General features: G+C 40.6%; 2 protein-coding genes across 2 annotated transcripts in view; one reads left to right on the top strand and one right to left on the bottom strand.

The window, feature by feature from the left end:
• Positions 1 to 1,771, bottom strand: part of capn1 (calpain 1) — a 46,051-nt gene extending 44,280 nt beyond the window's left edge. The window contains exon 1 of the mRNA XM_072458463.1: positions 1,136 to 1,771. Within this exon, the coding sequence (XP_072314564.1) occupies positions 1,136 to 1,390 (255 nt within the window). The 5' untranslated portion in view covers positions 1,391 to 1,771. The remainder of the gene's footprint in view (positions 1 to 1,135) is intronic.
• An 8,822-nt stretch (positions 1,772 to 10,593) lies between these two features.
• On the top strand, positions 10,594 to 24,558 carry sf3b2 (splicing factor 3b, subunit 2). Its single transcript, XM_072458596.1, has 22 exons — positions 10,594 to 10,768; positions 11,837 to 11,883; positions 11,992 to 12,024; positions 12,128 to 12,337; positions 12,437 to 12,487; positions 12,558 to 12,651; positions 12,740 to 12,810; positions 12,883 to 12,991; positions 13,084 to 13,166; positions 13,241 to 13,498; positions 13,629 to 13,751; positions 13,834 to 13,917; positions 14,417 to 14,644; positions 15,572 to 15,721; positions 16,236 to 16,325; positions 17,027 to 17,134; positions 17,205 to 17,312; positions 19,165 to 19,307; positions 20,365 to 20,466; positions 21,611 to 21,710; positions 22,438 to 22,623; positions 24,384 to 24,558. The coding sequence occupies exons 1-22, from the start codon at positions 10,639 to 10,641 to the stop codon at positions 24,453 to 24,455; spliced, it is 2,580 nt and encodes an 859-aa protein (XP_072314697.1). The 5' UTR covers positions 10,594 to 10,638; the 3' UTR covers positions 24,456 to 24,558.
• The last annotated feature ends 1,558 nt before the right edge of the window (positions 24,559 to 26,116 follow it).

The following is a 26,116-nucleotide window of genomic DNA, read 5'->3' as shown; positions in this document are numbered from 1 at the left end:
AGAAAAGACCCATTTTGAGCTTTATAAGACCACATGTTCACATTAAGTGTAAAAAATATTGACAAACCTGCTTCTGATACTGCGACCCAAATACGTCACAGCAAGACTAGTATCAAAACTGGGTACTCTTTTGAACAGGTATTGATACTTAAAAACGTTATACGACTACTATTTACCATTCAGTTTAGTTCAAGCAGAGGCTAAAAGAAAAATAATGATGACGTTTCAACGCATTTCAGCACAAAACTCATTAGTATCAGTATTGGATCGATATTTGCCATAGTATTACTTGGTATCGGATCGAAAAATGAGTGGTATCACCAGTCACTGCTGTAGTAAAGGAAACTACCGTATTTTCCGGACTATAAGTCGCACCTTTTTTCATAGTTTTGGCCGGGGTGCAACTTATACTTATATATTCATACTTATATACTTATACTCCGGAACGACTTATATGTGATAGTATTTGTTATTTTCACACTTTCAACATAGTTCATCCAGTACAACTTATGTATGTTTTTTTATTCTCTATTATGCATTTTTTGGCTGGTGCGACTTATACTCCAACTCCAACTCCGGTGCGACTTATGCTCAAACTCCGGTGCGACTTATGCTCAAACTCCGGTGCGACTTATGCTCAAGCTCCGGTGCGACTTATGCTCAAACTCCGGTGCGACTTATGCTCAAACTCCGGTGCGACTTATGCTCAAACTCCGGTGCGACTTATGCTCAAACTCCGGTGCGACTTATGCTCAAACTCCGGTGCGACTTATGCTCAAACTCCGGTGCGACTTATGCTCAAGCTCCGGTGCGACTTATGCTCAAGCTCCGGTGCGACTTATGCTCAAGCTCCGGGGTGCGACTTATGCTCCGGGGTGCGACTTATGCTCCGGGGTGCGACTTATGCTCCGGGGTGCGACTTATGCTCCGGGGTGCGACTTATGCTCCGGGGTGCGACTTATGCTCCGGGGTGCGACTTATGCTCCGGGGTGCGACTTATGCTCCGGGGTGCGACTTATACGCCGGAACATACGGTAATGCTTTATCCTTAGTGTCAGCTCCTAATAAAAGTGAAATTTATGTTCTAAGACAGATGTAAACAAGTATAAAAACAGGTGTGTGTGCGTTTACTCACGGGGGGCCTCATCCAGCGGACCCCGGAGGTCTTGGCGGACCTCGGCCCCAGCTCGTTGAACCCGAGGGAGGAGCTCGCCGTCGGGAAGTAGTTGTCCTCGAACAGCTTCCCGCTCCGGCGACACTGGTCCCGCAGCGTGTCGAAGTCCTGCCCCAGCAGCTTGACCGCGTTGTGGTTCTGGCCCAGCCCCTCGTCGCGGTCCCACTGGTTCCTGAGGCGGGCGGCCATACCTGTGGCGTAGATGGGCTCCACCATTCCGAGCTCGGGCGTGGCGGGGCGGGGCGGGGCGAACTACTCACAGGCCACTCGTTCGGGAAGCGGCAAAGAGAGCGATTGTTTTAACGGAACGACCGCAACGCTTTTGTAGCATTAACGTGGCGCAGAGGGAACGGGGGATCTGAAGTGAGCCGGGGACAGTTCGGGGGGGGCCTGGTCATAAATCAGGACGAGCCGTGCTTTGCCATTAAGAAGACATCAAACATGGATGAGAAGCAGCGCTGCAGCGTCGCCCCGGTTACTTGTGGTTCAGCTACGGCAGGAGACGCAATCGACGCACGATGTCGGCGGCCTCCAGAGGGAAAAATCTTCTCCTCCAAAATAAAAGAAGGAATAATCCAAATGGGGCAGGTTCAGACCAAACCTGAAACAGAAGGAATTAAAAAGTATTATTGCTCGTCTACTGATGAAATACTGGCAGTGCACATGTAAGTGAATGCTCTGGGGAACAGGTTTTACAAACAACTTTCTATTTTGACTAGTTTAAAATGTGGTTTCTGTAGAATATTTAAGATGGTTGAAAAAGGAATAGTTTTTGTGGCTCGATTCACCAAACTGATACAAAATGTAGACTATATTCCTCATCCAAGCTTTCATTATAACGGAATACAGTATAACAAATGTACAAATACTGCACAATACATTACAATCGATTTGAAATGACAATAATCTCAAATAACATCCACTTTGTTTTTTCTCTGGTCCCGCCCCATGCAATGTTTTTTTTTTTTTTTTTTTTTTTTAATTGTTATTTTATTTATGCACATGTATTTTTTTCTTTTTTTAAAATAATACAAATAAAATAAATAAAATAAATAAAATGTTTATTATTTTGGTCATGTCATCTGCAAACATCAAAGTATTGGGTCATTTTAGGGACATATTTGTTAACCTTGAAGTTGCAAACAAACGTAATGGATTCTAAGTTTAGCGTGGCATTTTTAATCTTCTCTCAAACGTTTTCACCTGGACGTGTTTAAAATCTCTCTGCAGCGTGAACAGAATCCTGAAAACGTACATTTAAAATTGAATCGCAGACGCAGAAAAACATGAACACAAAAATCCTTGTACACATTCAAGCTTATCAACAGCTTATTAAATCGTTCATCACAGTGAGTCCAATGCAAACAAATGTCCTGACAGTCTGAACCCGTCTGTCACTGCAGCAACAAAAGAACCTGCATTTCCACCCACAGAGCATACGTTTACCCACAACTTTCCACCAGACTCTATGTGAGCGAGCTTGGGGCGCATAGCAAAGGGATTAGTCACGCAGTAAAAACGCACCGCTGCTACTTTTACTACTGCGTTCACCTTGTCACAAAGGTTTGTAGTCAATGTTCAATCATAAACAAATATCCAACTCCGCTGTGTGTACTTTGGTGACACAGGAAGTCGGTCTGCGCTGCGGGTTTTCGTGACACAAGGAACATCTCAGTACTGTTGGGTAATAGTATAGTTAGAGTAATAGTAGTAATGGTATTCTACTTTAAGCGTTATGTAATCTGTGTATGTTGTTACTCAGGGGTGCCAAACTCATTTTGGGCCTCGGGGCGAATTTCGACACCGGACATAACATAAAACATAAAAAAAAAATAACAATTTGAAGAAATAAATGGCTTTATACAGCCTAGTAATAGTTCTATGTGGACACTGATGCACAAAGCTGCAGCAGGTGAAAGACTCTGAGTCCATATTCATGCATCAGCAGCAGGAACAGGAACATGGACTAATGATATGATTTCTAATATGAAGTGTTGCATCACAGACATGTTGATATTGCTGCAAAAACTCTATATGAGCTCATCATCTTTATAGTTTAAGCTTATTTTAGTGACAAATCAATCATGTAGTGAATCAAATGAGTGCTCACAGCAGCCTTACTCTGTCATGTTCATACACTCTGACCTGTGTTATTACCTGTTACCACTGATCTGTCTATCTTTGGATGTTTTCCTCACAGAGCATCATCACCGAAGTTTGTTTCTTGTCGTTACCGCCACTAACGTCCACAAAACCGCCTCCTTTCAGCGGTTTTGTGGCCTCCTTTATTACACTTGTTTACTGACACCACACGCTCAGGCCTCTGCTCAAGTCTGTATAGTTCTAGCAATAAAAAACTATATATATCTATTGTAAATTAATAAATATACACTAGAAATGTTCGGCGGGCCGGATTAAAACGTCTGGGAGGCTGGATGTGGCCCCCGGGCCGCATGTTTGACACCTGTCCTTTATGTGGTTGTTTTTACTGTTTTAATATTGATTCATATTTGTATTTTGATACTTTTGACAAACCTAAATTGAATAAATGTGAGATTAACATGTATATGTCATTAGAGATGAACGTTTTATTGTTTAATGTTCTTTTTGCTGCTCTTTTTTAACCATTTTCTTACGACAGATCATGCCCAACATACTAACTCTGCCCAACGCTTCCTTCCAAATACTAATCTTGAACACGACACACCTTGGGACCAGTGGAAGTCAATGTTTAATCCTTGGCACATGTTGGCGTGCTTTGTGTGTATCGTTTATGGCACAGGAAGTGGCTCTAGCGACACAAAGAGAAGGGGCAAGAACAAGCACACACTCTCTATCCGGCTCGATTAAGTCAGCAGAGTCAAGAAGTGTTAAAGAAGTTCCTCAGAAAAGCTCAGAAAACCGGTTCATCGCAGTTCAACGCTAAAATGTTGACTTTCTTTTGCTGTCGTTTTGGTGTTCTACATCCATCTCTCTCGCACACGGAAACTGTGGGCTATTTTTAGCATTTCTATGTGTAAAGTGAGGCTCTTTTCAGATAGAGGTTTGAGGAAAATATTGCTCGATATTTTGGTGCCACGTATAAAGCCACTGTTCTGTTTCCAATGCCACTTTGAGCCGCATCCATGAAGTACACAGGCACCACATTCATGCAGCAAAAATCATTATCTTTACAATAATTTGATCATTTCTACGTAACTAGCTCTATTGTTATGCTTTTTTTAACAAGTAAATATCAAGTACACTAGAGCAAGACATTGTTGGTGTTGATCTGATGTGTAGTTTATGTATAAAGACAGATTTTATTAGAATTTAAAAAGCTATTTTAGGATAAGGACAAAATAACAATCAACAGAAGTAAAAGGTTATTAATTCATAAATCTGAATGGAATATTTATGCAGGATCTGTACTGGGAATGTATTTGATTTGTACCAAACAATAGAGTATTTTAGTTAAAGCTGGAGTATCCGATTTTCAAACCGAGAAAGTGAAAAGTCGTTTTCTAAGTCTAACTCATCCGTCGCGGTCACATACACTCAGTATTCACCTGCATGGATTTTCAGGCAAATGCATGGATTTAGAACAGCTTTTTTCAAACTGGGGTGGACCACCAAAGAGCAGCCAATCGGAGCACTGCTTTCGGGTCTTACTTCCTGGATGACAAGAAATAAAATACTTTATAGTTCGCTGCGGACGGCGTGCAGCGGTTTCATTTTGTCATTAAGTGCTGCTCTTACAATATACTATTTTGGGGGGAAACAAATAATTCACTTATTTAAAAAAAAAAAAAAGTTAGGTACAATAGCTTTAAAGGTATATCCCCAGTTTATTTTTTGTATTTCTTTTTTCAATATGACAAGGTTATGTATACAGAAAAAACATTAATAAAATGCAAACATAAAGCAATTAATAAACATGAACCATACAGATAAAACAATGGGGGAACAGAAAAGAAAAACATCACAATATTTATATTCAATAATGAAGTTTCTTATTCAAGACACAGGGAATATTTTTTGAAGTATTTAATGGTTTAAATGCCTTTTTGCTATTTACATTTTTCATTTGTATCAATATATATTTTTAGTTCCATAAAACAAAATTGGCCATGATGATAATTAATGTGGTTGATGACATTATTGTTTGTTATTTGAGAGCAAAATGTCCCCATTGTATCCGAATTTTCCCCATTGTGTGGACAAATAAAGGCAAACTTATCTTATCTTAGTATGTGATAATATCTGAATATCACTTTTGTTTACAATGAATATAAATGAATGTCTTTAGGCCATGACCAGAACAGATGAAAAGAGGGTGCAGTTGTTATTTATATTGGTAAATTTGGAGATGATGTTATTGCTGGGATCGATGTTGTGTCGTATTTTGAAGTGGATTTCTCTAACTTTATTTGTGATGCAAAAGTGAAATGGGGAAGTCCAAGCTTTTTTCCTGTTCACGTATTCAATTTGAGAGTTCCAGAAAGAGTTTCCCTAAGATTCTGTTACTGTAGTTATTGATTTCCTATTGGTGCATTTCCCATCTGTTAAATTCACTGATCCCACTTTTAATTCAGCTATAATATTCTTAAATTTTCTATATAATTTAGATGAGCTTATGGTGGACTCCAGACGGAATTGCTTTGGTTATATTTGGAAATTCTTTATATTTTACTGGAAACCTACATACAATTCACCTTGATCATAAATAAATATCAGAAACAAACGCTGTACATACTGTACAACGTATATCCCGAGTACAAATTTGGCTTTCCATCCTTTGAGTCATCAAAAAGATCATCGCCATAACACGTTTCAGTTTTGCTGTTTATCCCATTATTCCGACTTGGAACTATCAAAAATAATCCTTTTGCTAGTTAAACACGACAAATACAGCAACAATAACGGTCAATAATACATTTAGAGTTCTCATTTAAGAACCAGCGATGTCGAAAACACCCTCAATAATGAATAATGACCATTATTCATTATTGAGCAGATAATGAGTCCATTAGGGGCATTATCTGCTTTTGCGTGTCATCAGAGGAAGGCAGAGCGGGGCCCACGCCACAAGATTTCTGTCTTTAATGAATATTTGATTTGACCCAACGCCGCACACACGCAGCGCCCCCTGTCCAGCCCGGCAGGTGTGACGAGGAGCAGACGGAACAATGTGGAGGCGTCAGGGAAAGAACAGTAGAAGGTAATATAATGGCCAAATGTGCACCATCAGGGAACAGGAAGAAGATGCATTTACTGATACTTGGGTTACAGGGACCTTTGCCACAGCATTTATCGATCAAACACTCAATATTTTAACAATAGACGGATGATATGGTATATGTGTACAAAAAAAATGTATTAGTTGAGGTCAAAGTAATCACAAACGTGCAACAAAACTAAAGAGAAATCACCTTATATCCTTTAAACTAATCCGTGGGTTTCAGGGACCTTTGCCACAGCATTTAACGCTGAAAAACTAAATATTTTGACAGATGATATAATGTCAGTCCAACAGAAATGTGAGGGGGAAAAAAATTATTAGTTGAGGTTTAATAATGTGAAATCTCTGTCGAATTAAACACAAACGTGCAACAAAAAGAAACAAAAATCACCTTATATCCTTATTTTGACAGCATAACTTTTTTTAAAGCTTATTTTGTAGCATTTTTTACTATTAACTATTATATTGATAATCAAACTCACAATATATTAGATACATTTCGATATATTGCCCACCTGTACAGTATTCTGCACAGGATAATAATGAAATTGTGTGTTTTGGAGGCAAAATTAGAAAGTACAACACAATACAATCACTATGAAACTGTAGCAGAGCTCAAAATGAAACACATGTAACTCTTTAACACGTTTGTGCAATACTTGAACCTAAACAAATGTATCTACAATCAGGTTTAAGCACATTTCTGGCTCTGGATTGCTAAACATATTCAAATCATCGTCACGAGGAAATGAAAACACCACAAATACATGACCCACGCCGATAATACACAGACTGTGTTTCATCAAAGGTGCAGCTGTAACCTCGTTTAGGAGATGCTAATAGTGCAATTATGAGAGCAAAGGACGGGTCTGTTGTTACGCAATTGTTATACAAATTGTGCTCCAAGTACATTTTAGCAACAATAAGGTTTCATGTATTCATGACTTCCTTGTTTCACTTCCTGGTTTGGTCTAGTGCATCGTTGTGCTATTATTTGTGGCAACTCACACCGAACACAACATGTACACGTTAAAAACACAACTTTAATCTAGATATCCGGGTTTGTTTTCGATAACACAACACAAAAAAAACACTAATCCCGATTTTGAGCCGACTATTTGAATAAAATCCTCGAGACGTGACGAAATATTCATCTTTTCTTTTGAACTTTTAGCAGTTACATTGTGCAGATTTATTGTCTTACATAACCTATTTTCCCCATTCAATAAGACACAGTGTTTTGGTTTGCCATTATACTACACGTCTGTCTATTATTAGCACATATTAATTCACCCTTTATTCTGATTTGAAGCCAAGAATCCCTGCGTGCTTGAAGATGGCTCACTGTAAACTTAGAGGGGGTCATCCAAGTTAAACAGACATTAAACCCCAAGTGTCTGCAGTGATTTCCAACTTGTTTTCTGTGCAAGACCAAGTGAGGAAATCCCCAAACGCACAATGAAAGGTTATAATTATGCATGTGTGGGTGTGTCAAGCCCTGACTGAGCATTTTAACTCACAAGGTTCATGTCCCGAACAATGTTTACAGCAAAATGAAATACCAAAAGTGTCTCTGGACTGAAGCAATGCAGAAAATAGCCTCGCAGAGAGAAACTGGACACTCACACTGACCACTGAGGGAAAGATAAAGGTGTTTTTTTAATGATATAAAGATAAGAGATAGGCCTGTGTGGGTATTTGGTGCAATCGGACCTATCTTTATGTACATATTACAACTTTAAATGCATGGCTCATACAGATAAGCCCAAGTTGAGGTGGGTGTGGCCCCTACAATGCAATGCACAGTCTATCACGCCAACTTCTCAGGCTTAATAAAACAGCACAGTTTGCACGAGCAGGCATTTCCTCTCCCAAACACAAAAGAATCACGCATCAGTTCTCTCAGCAGCGCAAAAGCTGGTCATAATCCCACATCTGAACGTGCTTTTGGCTTTTCCCCATTTTACATTTCACCATAAAAGTATAAAACACATTGCACAACAGAGAAGTGTCAAACACATCCGCCTGCAAACGCAACGCAAAAGACAATCAAAGCAGAATTGAGTGTTGCTTTTACCTTCAGATCGTGCCGTTTTGACGCTCGCTGTGGACGTGAAATGTGGCTGTTAACTTTCTCCCCTCTGTGCCATGTCCCGACTCGCTGGTTCCCTCCCCTCAGCTCTCTACAAGGCGTATTTTAATGGACTGAACCACCCAGAGATCCGCGGTCCAGCCCCGGGTCCTCCTCCTCTGCGCTGCGCCCCTCTGATGCGCCCTGCTGTGCGTGTGTGCGTGCGTGCGCATGCGCAGTGGCGACCAGTCAAGATTGATCAGTGAAACTAGTTATTTACAGTGTAGTTATGTAAAAACAGTTCTATTTACTGAGATGATTGTGTCTGCACTCTTTTCTTACAAGTACATTTCATAATAGTTCATTTGTATTTGTTTGTGTTGTGTTTTTATTGCATGTTGTCCTGTTCTGTAAAACCCTTTGATGCTTTAAGTGCCATAACTGCACGAACAAAAAGAACCGTAGTAGTCAAGCCAAAGTAAGTAAGTAAGTACATTTTATTTGTATAGCACCTTTCCCAGACAGACGTCACGAAGTGCTTCACAAAAACACAGAATAAAACAATAAAAACACAAAAAACTTACAGTGAGCAATACATATACAACAATATACAGTCAAATCAACTTGACTTGACTTTGGACTTCGATTCCCACCATGCACTGCGTGATTGACCAGTGAAACTAATGTAAAAATAGTTCTATTTAGCTGTGCATGTGACTGAGAGGATTGTATCTGCACTCTTTTATTACAAGTACATTTCATAATAGTTCATTTGTATTTCTTTGTATTGTGTTTTTTTATTCTTGCATCTTTTCCTGTTCTGTAAAACCCTTTGATGCTTTAAGTGCCATAACTGCACGAACAAAAAGAACCGCAGTAGTCAAGCCAAAGTAAGTAAGTACATTTTATTTGTATAGCACCTTTCCCAGACAAAAGTCACAAAGTGCTTCACAAAAACACAGGATAAAACAATAAAAACACAACAAACTTACAGTGAGCAATACATATACAACAATATACAGTCAAATCAGTCCCTAAAGCAAATGCAATTAAAAGGCTTGACTAAATAAAAAGGTTTTAAGCTGAACCTTAAAAGCAACTTAAGTAGTAAGTTAATAAATGTAACCATCACCAAAGCAAGTTCCTAGCCTGTGATTTTTGTTCACTGACAGTGGCAATAAACCTTTTTCTGATTCTGAATCAAAAAATGAAAAGTTAAAGTTAAAAAAGTAAAGAAAAATGTGTTTGGACTAGTTTAGACATCCCCTAAAGGAGATAAAACTTATATTTCCCACTGCGGTGCATTGCTTAATTATTTACTTGTGCTCTGTTTATTAGCTTTTATGATTATCTTACAAACCCTGGCCATTGTAAGTTATGTTTAATGTCGTCTGATCGTTGTAGTTGGATTGTATTATTATTTTGTTGAGACAATCAACACATTTAATCAGTATAATGTTAAAGACAACGCCACAAACTGAACAAACCTGTACCAAAAGTACTCTTTGCATTGTATGTACTTTAATCAAGTTTATCTGTTTTATATTTAGCTTAATGTATGTTAGCCTGTGGATTTCCTCCTGTGACATATTTACATCGTACTTAAAAGTCTTAACATGCTGATAGTGATTATCCATCTGTAACTCGCTCTCTGCTTGCCACATATTTTTATTTCTATTTATTTGATCAAGACTCGGCTGGAAGCAGAAGTGAAGATCTGCACTTTTACTGCAACAGGAGCAATCCGTAATTTTGTGTTTTTATTACGAATTATTTTTTTTTGCATCGATTTTTAATTTTTTTTACATCGAATTTAAAAAAAAATGTAATCGGATTAATATACAATGATTTTTTTTTTATTTCTTACTAGATTTCGATGTAAAAAAAAAAATCGATGTAAAAATAAATAAATTAAAAAGATTCGTAATAAAAACACAAAATAACCTTCATAAATCCGGGCCCATCGTGAACAGAGCCATGATTTTTCAGGCAAATCCACGCGTAAACACTGACACCTACAGGCTGAAATGAGCAAATACACTTGACTTGACTTTGGACTTCGATTCCCACCATGCACTGCGTAAGTGTCCCGTAGTGCTTTGCGCTCGCCTCGCTGCAGTGTTTCTTCCGGTCTCCGTAGCCATTCCGTTGTTTGATTGAGTAAAGCTGAGCATGGCATCTGAAGGGCCGCCGGGCACCGAGGGTCTCCCCGCTGAGCTGGGCGCTGCTGTGGCGGCTCTGAACTCCTGGAGCCACCCGGAGCTGCAGGCGCGGCTGGCCGAGATCGGAGCTCCGAACATGGGTAAGAGGCTGCGGATGTGTCGGGGGAAACAATTGCCGCTGTGTCCCAGAGCTAACTCAAGCTAATTTAGGCTAGCTGCTGGGACTTTTGTAACTGCTCCATTACAGATATGCCCAAACTTTAAATCTGCCATTCAGTGTTAATGTTGCACTATTCATAAATGCATACATATTTCTTTAATATAAGTATTCTGTGTGATCGTATCTACTGTAAATCATCACGTCCGACACAGCAGGCTAACTTCAGTGCAGCTGCTAGCTCACAGAGGGGCGGCTGCCCACTGCCTCACTGCTCCGAAGCTTCACGAGTCCGAATATTCAGAAATGTTAAGGTTCGTTAGTCCGAAGTTGTGAGTCCGCACAGCGGGCTCTACTCGCGGCTCTCCTCACTAAAGCTGTGTCCCCGTGCAGCGGGCTCTCCTCGCCTCCCTTTGCCCTACACACTGACTTTTAAGACTTTTCTAGTGTTGATGCACTTTTTATGATTAAACTCACGTATTTTCCATAACCGACTTATTTCTGTGCATAGCCTGAGCTCCTTATCGTATTATTAATGAATGAATTAACTCAAATAGCCCAGCAGTTTCGGCCGCGCCGCGGCTCTGTAGACACTCCCGTCTTGGCCAGCTGAATTTCCTTTTTGACAACCAATCCTATGGTGATCGGATTATGCGTTTCTATATATACATACATCATTTCTATACTTTGATCAAATGAAGGCATAGAACTTAGGATTCTGATCACGCATATTTATTTTGATCAAATGAAGACAGAACAGAGGATTCTGATCACACATATTTCTTATGATCAAATGAGGGCATTTTTACATACACAGTACAACTTGCGGTGCCTCCTGTGAGCAGCTAGTGCACTAAACGTGACGACAGACTGACTACATCCCGATGCAGTCTACGCCTTCACTTTAGCCTATGAGGACTAGTGAACCTTTAAAACCTTCGGACCAGTGAACCTTCGGACTAGCGAACCTTCGGACTAGCGAACCTTCGGACTCGTGGGGGGTAACCCACAGAGGTGCTGTTTGGATCCTCACTTTGTGTGTTTCCTGCAGGTCCCAGAGAGGAGCTGATGGACAGACTGAGGGGCTACATGATCCAGGTAAGTGGACACATGTGTTTCAGTAGTGAATTACACCTTTGTTTGTTTGTTTGTTTGTTTGCTTGTTGCACTTACATTAAACGTATGATACTTGTGTTTTCCTCACAGACTGGAATACTTCTCACTAAACCTGATGCTCAGGTAAAAGAATAAACTCACCGACTTTTGTGTCATGTTTCATATTTACTCTTCTGTCAAATCGGATGTTTCTCACTGTCATGTTGACATGTTCTGTCCTGTTCAGATGGGTGTTATGCCAATGCCGCAGATGCCAATGCCCCCTGGCATGGGGATGATGCCAGCGATGAACATGATGCCAGGAGGGCCTCCTCCGCCAGGTATGCACATGGGCATGGAGCCCGGCATGGGCCCTGGCATGTCCCAGGACGACCAGCTGAAGATGGCTCAGCACCGGGCGGCCATGGTGCTGCAGCAGGAGGAGATGGCCAAACAGGTGAGCTCTGGGAAAATGAGATTGAAGTGTGAACAATGAGCTTTTAAAACAGTCTGCTCAGTTTAAAGTGTTTCTTTGGTTAACTCTCATGCTTTGCAGGGCGATGTCAGAGTTATGACTGAGCATGACCTTCTGGAACAACAGAAAAGGGTGAGTTACATAAAGTTGGTTGTTGTTTTTGTTGTTTGCGCTGCTTTTTAACCACATGACCCGTGTTCAGGCTGCTGTGCTGCTGGAACAGGAGCGTCAACAGGAAATGGCTAAGATGCAGGGCCCTGGAGGCTTAACGCTGCCCACTGCCAGCTTAATACAAGGTGAGACCAACACGTTTAAGACGAGCAAATGTTTTACTCTTTAGTGCTGTTGTCATATTATAGTGATGTGTTTTTTGTTCAAATCTAGGACCACTGCCTCCTGGTTTAATCCCCAACCAAAAACAGAGAGGTCCCATCCTTCCCGGTGAAGACGGAGAGGTCGGATATGGTTGAAACTGTAATATTTGTCAAACTTCAAACATTTATTTACAGTTGGTTTATGTCTTGTAGCCCTGGCAAAATGACGAGGTGAGCGTCACCGGACCAAAGATTCCTCAGGCTTTGGAGAAGATCCTGCAGCTGAAGGAGATCCGACAGGAACAGAACACCGACGCTGCAGGTCAGTGCATCAACCACAGGAAACGCTTCCACTTTCCTTCATTCAAACCGACTTTTATAATGCAGTATTTACATGTTTGTCTTCTTTAACAGACGACGACGATGACGAGGGAGACAACCTCAACTCCTCGTCTAAAATGGCTGCTGACGACGACGACGATCTCTCAAAGAAGGACGTAGGTTTTTCTCGAGAATACAAACGTAAAAAAGTCTGTCAAAACTAGAAATTGACTATTAAATATCTTCGCAGAAAAACCGTAAGCGCAGAAACCGGAAGAAGAAGAGTAAAAAGAAGCGAGCGCTGGAGAAAAAGGAGCAGGCCGAGCAGCAGCAGGAGAACGGCACGAAGGACGGCGCCAAGGACAAAGACAAGGACGGCGCCAAGGACAAAGACAAGGACGGCGCAAAGGACAAGGAGCCGGAGGTGGAGATCGAGTACGTGGCGGAGGAGCTGGAGATCTACGACCCCAATTTCATTTTCTTCAAGAGGATTTTCGATGCGTTCAAGGTAAAAGCTCGTCCAGGAGTTAATGACCATATGTAGACTCGGTACAGAAACAGTATATAGTGTTCTAAAACGTCACAGTAACGTGTCGAGATGTTCTGCTTGAAACAGTCTGTGTTCTCGTCTGTTCCAGCTGACGGACGATGTGAAGAAGGAGAAGGAGAAGGAACCGGAGAAGGAGAAACACGAGTTGCCGTATCTAAAGAAAAAGGGCATCGAGCTGCTGCGGAAAGACGACAGCGACGACAGCGACGATGTTTGTGACGACACACCAGTCATTCTGTTTGTTTAATGACAATCACTAATGATGTCTTAATTTGTGTGTATTTTTACAAAAGGATATGGATAAAAGTGACTTGCCTAAAATCTCCAAGAAGAAGCTGAGGAGGATGAACCGCCTGACGGTGGCTGAGCTCAAGCAGGTCAGACTCAAGAGTCCATAATCATGTTGAAATAAACCATCTCTGATTATTCACTTCTAACTAATTTAATTATGTTTAAATGTTATTTTCCCATCATGAAAAAAAACTGAAAACAAAAACTACGTACTCACGAGTTTTTATAACTTGAGGTTTTGTACTTTTTGTATTAAGCTTCAAAACAATCACATTTTCAGATTGTTAATCCTCTAAAAACATAATTTTTTTCAAAGCGTATTGCGTAAAATTTAAGGACATTTTTGTGTATTTTTTTTATTCTACTACTGTTTTTGCACTTTGTCATTGCAACACAGAATTGTGGGACAAATCATGTGTCTTTTTTAGGTGTAGAGTGATGATCTGAAGAAAAAACATGTTCAAAATATATGTACACTCTTTTGTCTTATTGTATATTGCATTTAATTATTTGAATGAAGAAAAAAAAGTCCATAATCTTCATCATTCAGAGATTTGAGCGTATTTGGCGTTTCTACGGTTACAGCTGGTGGCTCGCCCGGACGTGGTGGAGATGCACGACGTCACGGCCCAAGAACCAAAGCTCCTGGTTCACCTGAAGGCCACGAGGAACACGGTCCCCGTCCCACGCCACTGGTGCTTCAAGAGGAAGTACCTCCAGGGCAAGAGGGGTATCGAGAAGCCCCCGTTTCAGCTGCCCGAGTTCATCCGCAGGACCGGCATCCAGGAGATGAGGGAGGCGCTGCAGGAGAAGGTGCGGCAGAGAGAGTCAAACGGATCTGAAACACTTTTTAATTTAGTTCCAGTATCTCGTTTAAAAGTCTAGTAGTCGCATTAAATAAGCAGTTTGCATCAGGGTTTTAGATGGAGGCCCGTATTCCCGTATTGTGGACGGTATTTTGAAATGTGGACCGACATTTTCCAGTGTAGGACGGCCATTTTATTAATACATCTTAGGAAAAAAGGGAATATTATCATTAAATCTGGCCGGGAGCATTTGGTGACAATATTCCACCATTACAGTTTACTCCGGACACAATGATTTGGACGGGGTGTTTTCAAATCTAAAAGCCTGGTTTCCATGTAGTTTTACCCCGGCACAGATGTATTTAAAAGCAGCTCGTTGGGTCAAAATGAGACCGTTGTGTGCCGTCTGTGTATTTAGTCTCCAAAAACAAAAAGTGCGCAGTTAGCATGCTAGTAGTTGCTGTGAAAAGCCTTTATAAACTCATGAAGTGAGGAAAGCAGCTCCAGACTAACCCTATCCTCAGTTTAGTTCTGCTTTTCACGCTTTTTAAGACTTTGAAATCAGGTACAGCGCCTTTCTTTTACCCATGATGCACTGTAGTACCGTTTCTGCTGGTCAGTCGCTACGGAGATGTTATTACGTTGGCCCAAAATTACGTTGGCCCGAAATGTCCCCCAGTGTGGCTTTGAACTTAACGGTTTCGCATTTACTCAACGGCCGCTGTTTTTCATGCTCAAAGACGCATGAAAAACTTCAAAAAACGTCAGTATTTTCAGACGATTCAGACGTAAATTGAGAGTTCTTTCGTTAAAAGTCTGGAACGTAATCACTTTAATCTCACCAATAGATTCTACAAAACGCGACACAGGGCTCTTGAAACCGCCCTGAACCCGTCGTAACTCGTTTGTTTGTCGTTTTACGTCCGTTTCGCAGGAGGACGCCAAAACCATGAAGACCAAAATGAGGGAGAAGGTCCGCCCGAAGATGGGAAAGATCGACATCGACTACCAGAAACTCCACGACGCCTTCTTCAAGTGGCAGATCAAACCCAAGCTCACCATCCACGGAGACTTGTACTACGAGGTAACGGACGGCTTCGGTCTCAATAAATCTGCCTCTTCTTATTCTTTCTCCTGGGATGCTCGTGGTAACTCGGAGTGTCGTTTCGTGGTAACTCGGAGTGTCGTTTCGTGGTAACTCGGAGTGTCGTTTCGTGGTAACTCGGAGTGTCGTTTCGTGGTAACTCGGAGTGTCGTTTCGTGGTAACTCGGTGTCGTTTCGTGGTAACTCGGTGTCGTTTCGTGGTAACTCGGTGTCGTTTCGTGGTAACTCGGTGTCGTTTCGTGGTAACTCGGAGTGTCGTTTCGTGGTAACTCGGAGTGTCGTTTCGTGGTAACTCGGAGTGTCGTTTCGTGGTAACTCGGTGTCGTTTCGTGGTAACTCGGAGTGTCGTTTCGTGGTAACTCGGAGTGTCGTTTCGTGGTAACTCGGTGTTGTTTCGTGGTAACTCGGAGTGTCGTTTCGTGGTAACTCGGTGTTGTTTCGTGGTAACTCGGAGTGTCGTTTCGTGGTAACTCATGAGTGTCGTTTCGCGCAGGGCAAAGAGTTCGAGACGCGCCTGAAGGAGAAGAAGCCCGGAGATCTGTCGGACGAGCTGCGGATCGCTCTGGGAATGCCCGTGGGACCGGTGAGCGCCAACACAGTGTTTTAACTACATGTGATATAACCTCAAAGGGAAATGCAAGCACGTTTTAAGGATGTCACGTTTTAAGGATGTCACGATTTGAAATGTCTCTGTGACGATTATAATAAGGAGAAACATTGTGATTTAATGATTATTCGCAATTGACATGACGAAAACGATATCATCCAAAAAAATCTTTCCTTTTTGTTTTCTTATTATATTAACACTCCTAGATATGTGTCCTGCTTTAAGAAATCAAACTTTCTGAATGATTAATTGGACGTAAACGGGAAGATTGAGGAAAGACTGAGCAGAAAGCACTGTATTTGTAACATTTATTTTAATTGAACTTAAAAAAAGATCTAATTTAGTTTGGAAATTGTCACTTTTTCTTAAAACACGCCGAGATGTTTTATAACAAAGACGACAGGGTTATTGACTCAAAATGTCAAAGCATTAGAAACTATTTCAGATTTTTGTCAATTATACATTTTCATCGCCCTAGAAGCCTTCAGTCAGCATATTTTGACCTTTTATTTGGTTAAATGTGTTATGAAAATCAAAATTTACAACAGAAATAATAGTTGACTACTTAATAATCATTAGTTCATCTTTTTCAAACAATATTACTCTAAAAGAAGACGTTTGTTTTACGATCCTGGCTCTATTTCTCGTTGAAAGTGTCTCGTCCTCTCGTCCCACAGAACGCCCACAAAGTCCCGCCTCCCTGGTTGATCGCCATGCAGAGATACGGCCCGCCCCCGTCGTACCCCAACCTCAAAATCCCTGGACTGAACGCGCCCATCCCAGACGTGAGTACCCCGCACGCCGCCGTGGACCCGCGGTGATACGTGTGTTAATGCCGTGCGCTCTGGTCCTCAGAACTGTACGTTTGGATACCACGCCGGAGGATGGGGGAAGCCCCCCGTGGACGAGATGGGGAAGCCCCTGTACGGAGACGTGTTTGGGACCAACTCGGGAGACTTCATGGTAACTATGGTCCCGCGGCCAGGACTAACGCAATCACAATGTATCTACAGAAAACCTCTAAAATAGGTGTAAAGATACAGATTAAATTGACGTATGACGGGTTTTTACAATGTTCTAATTTTGACTGTGTTTGGTGTATTTATATGTGTAAATCATAGTTTTACACCAATCAAGGAGGTATTTGTGGAGAAAATGTTAAAATCTGTAGGAAACGACACTAGAGACACTCATTCCAGTTAAAGTGTATGGCAAGGCAAGTTTATTTGTAGAGCACATTTCATACACAAGGCAATGGTTTTAGGGTAATTTTTTGCATTGTGGGATTTATAGCATTTTTAATGCCCTGAACTTTGTCATTAAAGAATAATGCAAACTCATTACACTTGGATGTGGAAATGAGTTCTAACGGCAGCTGAGCTGGAGGGTTTGTTAATCTGTTTACTGTGGCAAACAGGACACGCGAGTTGTTACTGCAGCTTCCAATTATTTCAGAAAAATATCTTTCCCTAGTTCTACATAAGATTAGGTTGTACATGTTCAGCTTTTCTTTGTAAATCTCTTTTTGAACCTGGAGCTTTGACTTGCGCCATTTCCATTCGGCCCTGCGGCACTCCCTTTTCTGTGCCCTGACCTAATCATCATTTCTCCACGGCGCCTTCTGCTTATTTTTAACCATTTTAGCCTTTATAGGGGCGATGGTGTCCAGAACATTCAAAACACTAGATGTAACAGAGTTCAACAAATCATTTACATTAGAACATGAGACATTTTCAAAGTGTATGCATAATTTACACAACATTTTTGACTCTCTAAACATGAATTCAACAAAATAAAGTTGCTCCCGTATATTTTTTCTCAAATAAAATAAATTGTGACATTACTGTTTTTTGCCCAGTGTTTGCTGGGTAATTTCCTAGTGTGACGTCATCAATTACAAACAGGAAGTGAAATTATAAACCTAAACAATGTGCTATTCCGTGATAACATTTTAATATTTTTTAGCAACATTCAAAATTAATATGTCTTAACTGCATTTTAGTTTAAGAAACCATTGATAAATTAACTGACTCAACCAGAGTTTTTCAATTATTATTTTTGAGTCGTGGCATGTTTTTTTTTTATGGTTGTAAAGATGCCATGGCACACGACCTCCTGAAACATGTCGGTTTTTAACTGAAATCAGAGTTTTTAGTTAAAAACCGTGATGTTTAATGTGCAAAATAATGTCCCTGACACTGTCTGGTTCTTTGCTTTCGTCTGTTATAGAAGTGTATTCAGGTCACTCTTAAACCGTGAATTGTTCAGTTAAATCCATTTGTGAATCTGTTAAACCTCTACTTTGGGTTAAGTTTATTGTGTTGAATATCTACCCTTTTTTTAACCCTGAATTATCTTCTAAAAGACTACAATAGTCAGTGCGTGGAGCATAACATTGTAGATGAATGAATTACTGATCATCAGGACGTGCATTAAGATCAGGACTCCCGTTGTTGCACGTTACTTCACAAAAGACACTGTTACAACTGCAAAAACGGCTAAAGTAAATCATTTTAACTGGAAAAAGCGGCACAAGAGGTACATTTTGCATCGTTCAGGTTGTGATTGCATTTACTGTAATAATGAGTGGAAAATGTAGCTTGTAGTTATTGTCGAGGACGTTGATGAGTTCGTTGGTCAATTAACTTCAGAAAAATTGGTTTCACAAAGAGAATCAAACAAACTACAGAAGCGGTGATGTAAAGACTTCTCTGTTTAATCTTTGTGCCGATGATCGATAACTCGTGACGTTCCTTTCGAGCTGTAAACACAAACTGCAGAGGTTCCTCACGGTTCTCTTGTGTCCCCGGCGCAGTCCAAAGCGGACGACGAGGAGCTGGACCACACGCCGTGGGGAGAGCTGGAGCCGTCCGACGAGGAGTCGTCGTCGGAGGAGGAGGAGGAGGAGAGCGACGAAGAGAAGCCGGACGAAACGGGCTTCTTCACCCCGGCCGAAAGGTACTTAACGCTCGCTCAAGTCGCATCGATGCTCAGCACACTCTGATGGACGGTTTGACGCGCACAGCAGTGAGATAAAAAGCAAAACGACCACTAAAATACTAAATTGTTTGGTAAATAGTCGGTGGAAGAGTCATTTTAGGGCATCAGTTTGCATCATTTTTACCTTTTCTGTGCATTATTAGTGACATTTTTATTATTTTGTTGTTCATTTGAGCTGAAGAGGGTTGAAAAGTTACAGCTACGACGATAATAAATGCTAACAAACGCTATTCATCTGACGCGGCTCATGCCTTTTAATATTGTCGAAGATTAAAGAGATTAGCAAGATTCAAGATTGTTCCGTCGGTGCCAAGAAGTAGTTTCATATTTTCTCTAGCAATACATCACACTCGCATATTATTTATTATGACGGGCCTAATTACCAAGATGACGCTGAATATTGGTTAATTATGAGTTTATTGAGCTGTAAATGACCAGGAAACACTGTATTTTCCTTGTGACCGTTTGGGTTTCACTTGTGATTGATTTGCAAAAAACGATAAACTGTTTTGTTAAAGAAAAGATTATATAGTACAAGCAAATGCAAGTGGACTTTATCATGAAGCGATTGTTTATTTCGAACAAACACTGCTGATATAATCTCTAATAGGACAGCTTTTTAAATTGTGACTTTTTTTGTAAATTAACTAATATGATGGTTAAATCTTGCGTTGAATAAGCGATTCTTTATAGTATAGAATGTGAAACGCGCCCTCGATGAGCGTTCGGTTTGTTCGCTTCTTGTCCTCGTATCCTCGTTTCTCAGGGGCCCGGTTTTTGCAGCGTAAGAAGAACACGTGAATGACTAATGCGCTCTAATGGATGCAGCGTTGCTCTTTGATGGTTACCCTGCTAAATGCCCCGTTTAGCATAACTTAGCACGTCGTTACGAGATGTGAACCTGCAGATTAAACCCTCCATTACAGAGAAGTGCTGCTCTCTATTGGGGCTTTATAAAGCTTTAACGCCGGTTTGTTTGTTTGTTTGTTTGTTTGTTTGTTTGTTTGTTTTGCAGCGGCTTGATCACGCCTGGAGGATTCTCGTCCGTTCCCGCCGGCATGGAGACGCCGGAACTGATTGAACTCAGGAAGAAGAAGATCGAGGAGGCGATGGACGGGTCAGTATTCCACAGGCGCAGGGTCACGAATGTGAAGCGGGGCTGAACCGGGTCTAGAACAGGACTGGAACTAAGACCAAAGCAGGACGTGTGTAATCGCAGCCTGGTGTATGTTTAGTCCACTTAAGTCGACCAGATTGAAACGCAGTGGATCTAAAGGGGCGTATGACGGGTTTTTACCACTGTCTAATTTAGACTTTATTTGGTGCGTTTTATACCTGTTGTACTTATAAATGATAGTTTTACACCAATCGAGTTAGTGTTTGTGGAGAAAATGTTGAAAAATATGTTGAAAATGACAGGAAGTGACATCACATCGGCAACGCTCATTTCCAAGTTTATGCAGAATTTACACAAAGAAATTACTGTTGTTGTTGTTGTTTTTTAGCTCTAAACATTAATTCAACAAACGTCACTCTCATATATTTCTATTTGTTAAATAAAAAAAAAATGGTGACATTAGATGAGTTTTTGACGATGTTTAGTGGGTAATTTCCTAGTGTGATGTCATCAATTACAATCAGGAAGTGACGTTATAAACCAAACAAATGTGCTATTCTGGCATAACATTTTTAGCAAGATTCTAAATACATTTATCTTAACTACATTTTAGTTGAGCGCACTGTCATAGGCACTTTAATCATGTTATATCATGAAAATCAGTCATAAAATCACAAAATATGTTTATTATTGCTTTGAAATGACCCCTAACATTGTACTTTTACTCTTGGATAGGTACAATAACTGTAATTTATAGTGTTTAAACTTATTCATTGAGATTTAAGTATCAGACGGATGTGAAATGTCCGTCAAATGAATCACAAAAGTGCAGAAATGTCGCCGTCTACACTTATGTGTAAGCTTACAAATGTAACTTTTATTTGTAATTGACTCATTTTGTAGCAATAAATGATAAAGTTGATATTCAAATGTCACATCTTCAAAAAAAAAACATTCACGATTTGAATCTAAACTGCTAATTACAGCAGTGCTTTTGTCTTAATGTAACTCCATCTCCAGCACATCCTGTAACGCACAAACAAGTCATACATTCAGTTTAGCTTTAATCCTGGATTTGAATCGTTTTTCTCACTCTTTGCCAATTGATATTTGATGTTAAAATGAGTGTCTGGCTGTGTTGCAGTAACGAGACTCCACAGCTGTTCACGGTGTTGCCGGAGCGACGCACGGGCCCAGTGGGAGCCGCCATGATGGCCTCCACGCACATCTACGACATGTCAGCGGTAAGACGCCCCGGCCTGCAGCCTGCATGCCCCGCTCCTCTGGGCCAGATGACACGCATGCAGTACATGCAGTACAGAGGAAAGATGGGGTTAGGCAGAGTGGCAGAACTGATTTCCTCCCCTCTCACTTGGTCAGGATTATTATTATCATCTTAAAGTTAAACGTACAGAAAGAGCCACATGAAGTTTGTCTATGGTTTGACTAGTCTCCGTCGGGACGAGAGCTGGGTGGGTGGGTCTCTCCGTCGGGACTAGAGCCGGGTCTCTCCGTCGGGACGGGAGCCGGGTCTCTCCGTCGGGACGGGAGCCGGGTCTCTCCGTCGGGACGGGAGCCGGGTCTCTCCGTCGGGACGGGAGCCGGGTCTCTCCGTCGGGACGGGAGCCGGGTCTCTCCGTCGGGACGGGAGCCGGGTCTCTCCGTCGGGACGGGAGCCGGGTCTCTCCGTCGGGACGGGAGCCGGGTCTCTCCGTCGGGACGGGAGCCGGGTCTCTCCGTCGGGACGGGAGCCGGGTCTCTCCGTCGGGACGGGAGCCGGGCGGGTGGGTGGGTCTCTCCGTCGGGACGAGAGCCGGGCGGGTGGGTGGGTCTCTCCGTCGGGACGAGAGCCGGGCGGGTGGGTGGGTCTCTCCGTCGGGACTAAACCTGTGTAAATGCTTCCTCAGTGTCTTGTATATGAATAGTTATGCAGCTGCAGTTTTTAACTCTTGCTCTCCTGAACTGTTTCAGGCGGGGCGTAAGGCGAGCGGCGGGGCGGAGTCTCAGGGCGTGGAGGTGGCCCTGGCCCCTGAGGAGCTGGAGCTGGACCCGATGGCCATGACCCAGAAGTACGAGGAGCACGTGAGGGAGCAGCAGGCGCAGGTGGCCAAGGAGGACTTCAGCGACATGGTGGCAGAGCACGCCGCCAAACAGAAGGTACCACTGTCCACACACACGAACATGTGTATATATGTACACACGAACATGTGTATATATGTACACACGAACATGTGTATATATGTACACACGAACATGTGTATATATGTACACACGAACATGTGTATATATGTACACACGAACATGTGTATATATGTACACACGAACATGTGTATATATGTACACACGAACATGTGTATATATGTACACACGAACATGTGTATATATGTACACACGAACATGTGTATATATGTACACACGAACATGTGTGTGTGTGTGTGTGTGTGTACACAGAAACATGTGTATATGTATATATGTGTGTACACAGAAACATGTGTATATGTATATATGTGTGTACACAGAAACATGTGTATATGTATATATGTGTGTACACAGAAACATGTGTAAATGTATATATGTGTGTACACAGAAACATGTATATATGTGTGTACACAGAAACATGTGTAAATGTATATATGTGTGTACACAGAAACATGTGTAAATGTATATGTGTGTGTACACAGAAACATGTGTATATGTATATGTGTGTGTACACAGAAACATGTGTATATGTATATATGTGTGTACACAGAAACATGTGTATATGTATATGTGTGTGTACACAGAAACATGTGTATATGTATATGTGTGTGTACACAAACATGTGTAAATGTATATGTGTGTGTACACAGAAACATGTGTATATGTATATGTGTGTGTACACAGAAACATGTGTATATGTATATGTGTGTGTACACAAACATGTGTAAATGTATATGTGTGTGTACACAAACATGTGTAAATGTATACGTGTGTGTACACAGAAACATGTATATATGTGTGTACACAGAAACATGTGTAAATGTATATATGTGTGTACACAGAAACATGTGTAAATGTATATATGTGTGTACACAGAAACATGTGTATATGTATATGTGTGTGTACACAGAAACATGTGTATATGTATATGTGTGTGTACACAGAAACATGTGTATATGTATATGTGTGTGTACACAAACATGTGTAAATGTATACGTGTGTGTACACAAACATGTGTAAATGTATACGTGTGTGTACACAAACATGTGTAAATGTATACGTGTGTGTACACAAACATGTGTAAATGTATACGTGTGTGTACACAAACATGTGTAAATGTATATATGTGTGTACACAGAAACATGTATATATGTGTGTACACAGAAACATGTATATATGTATATATGTGTGTACACAGAAACATGTATATGATGGTTTAAGAGATAGAGGAGGCTTTGTAGTAACTGTCAAGCCTCCTGCATTTTATCATCTTAAATTATGAAACAGAACTAGTTGGGAAGGAAGTACAAAAGTAAAAGGACTGTAATACTACTGTATTCATTTTTTTGTATTTATATTTTTTACAGTTCTTAAATACAAGATTTCACAAGGCATATAGTTTGATAGCCTTATGTAATAAAGTATAAATAAATACTTTTTTTTTAATGCAAAATATGAAAAGGAAATGTTAATTTGAAGGAAATAATGGAAGTTATTTTATTTCATTTTTTTAAAACACATCTTGTATTTTCTTTAGTTGCAATATAATTTGAAACAATACAGCACAGTACTATTAAAATACCAGTAATATAAATATTTAAAGCATGTATTCCAGAACACTTTAATAGTTTACTGCAGTCCTAGTTCTCTCTCAGAAACATCAGTCACGTTTACATCCACTTCTTCTTTTCAAAGTCTTTTATGGTTTTGTTTTGCAGCAAAAGAAAAGAAAAGCTCAGCCACAAGACACAAGAGGCGGAGCCAAGAAATACAAAGAGTTTAAGTTCTAGAGTGAGTCCAGGACGAAGACGAGACGTCCTTCATTTTAAGACCTGCTTTAGACATCAGTATATTTTCATTCTGTTTAGTTTTTTATCTGTAATCGACTGCACTCGTGTAATCATGTCGTCATGGTAACGTGATCTACGGTCGGTGTTTGCTGTAACTCGTTTTGTTTTTGTAAATAAATGGATGATGAGTTCACGCTGGAGTTGTCTGTTCAATCTTCTTGATGCCCGTCTCACAGCTTTAATATTAAACCTGTCGACTGTAACTTCTTGAAAATAAAGTTTTAGATGACATTTTGAACAATTTGGAAGGACTCCAGCTTATTGAGAACAGATTTTAACAATGTAGTAATAGTTTGTGTTATTTCTTTATATCTTACAATCAAACAGCATCTTTACCCTTCCCACTTTGTCCATTTCATTATTTACCGTATTTTCCGGACTATAAGTGGCACCTTTTTTCATAATTTTGGCCGGGGTGTGACTTATATTTATACTTATACTCCGGAGCGACTTATATGTGATATTGTTATTTTCACACTTGCAACCGCATTTCATACTCCAGTGCGACTTGTATATGTTTTTTTCTTCTCTATTATGCATTTTTTGGCTGGTGCTACTTATAGTTTGGAAAATACTGTAAATGTTTTGTACAACAGATGCGTAGAGTGTCTCAAATGTGTAACAGTAAGGTTAATTTAAATGATTATAACTCAAGCAAAAGTCAAAAGGGTATTTTGAGAAACTACTAATGGAGTCTGGACATAAAATGTATTTAATGCTTCTAATTCTACCCGACATGATGCACAGAGTTAAGTGTTTCCCTTTTTTATATCACAGTATCTGCCAAATTTGATCAGTTTTCCAGTTCAAAGTAAAAGTCCGGCTCCGCCCCCGTCGTCACCTTTTCCCTCGTTCATTCCACATGTATCCATCCATCATTTCCATCGCTGGTCGAGAGCACAAACCACTGAATATTGTCGAGGTGAAGCTTGTGTCACGTGCAGACTTTACTCAGCGGGGGACGAGGAACCGCTGTAAAAGTCAGTACTTCAAACTAAATATCATTGGAGTAGTATGATGTCAGAAAAGAAGTATTATTTCATCTAACATTTCTCCATTTCTGGCGTTTTTTGCGTTTCTACACATGACCGTGCTTGTGTGTGCCGCTAGAGGGCGCATGTGGCCAACAGCAGAAGCACACTGACCTATAAACCTGCTGGAGCATAATATAATAGATCTATGGGACTCACACTCATGTAAAATAAAGAAACGGGTCCATTTCAGCTCTCGAGACGAAGGATAGTGGCGTGTGCTGCGTTTATAACAAACAATGAGATGAAATAAGAAAGCAAAAGTGGTGACAAATGACGCACGGACCGGTTTTTGGGTGTGAATAGTGACATCACCTGTGCGTGGCTCAAAATATACTGGCCCAGTTTGTTTGTGCAGCTTATGTAACCATAAAATGATTTGATGTAGATTTGACACACGTTTGAGAGATGTTTAATTCATAATAAAACTGTTGAGTCGATGTAGTCTCTTTTTTCAACTTCGATTATATACAAAATGGTGAGTCAAAATGATTATTTATTTATTTTATTTATTTTATTTATTTTATTTATTTTATTTATTTTATTTATTTTATTTATTTTATTTATTTT

Source organism: Eucyclogobius newberryi, unplaced genomic scaffold, assembly GCF_026437365.1.
Source record: "Eucyclogobius newberryi isolate DKJ021-1_F unplaced genomic scaffold, fEucNew1.0.hap1 SCAF_22, whole genome shotgun sequence".
NCBI classification, from domain to species: domain Eukaryota; kingdom Metazoa; phylum Chordata; class Actinopteri; order Gobiiformes; family Gobiidae; genus Eucyclogobius; species Eucyclogobius newberryi.
This window is presented reverse-complemented; position numbering and strand designations above follow the sequence as displayed.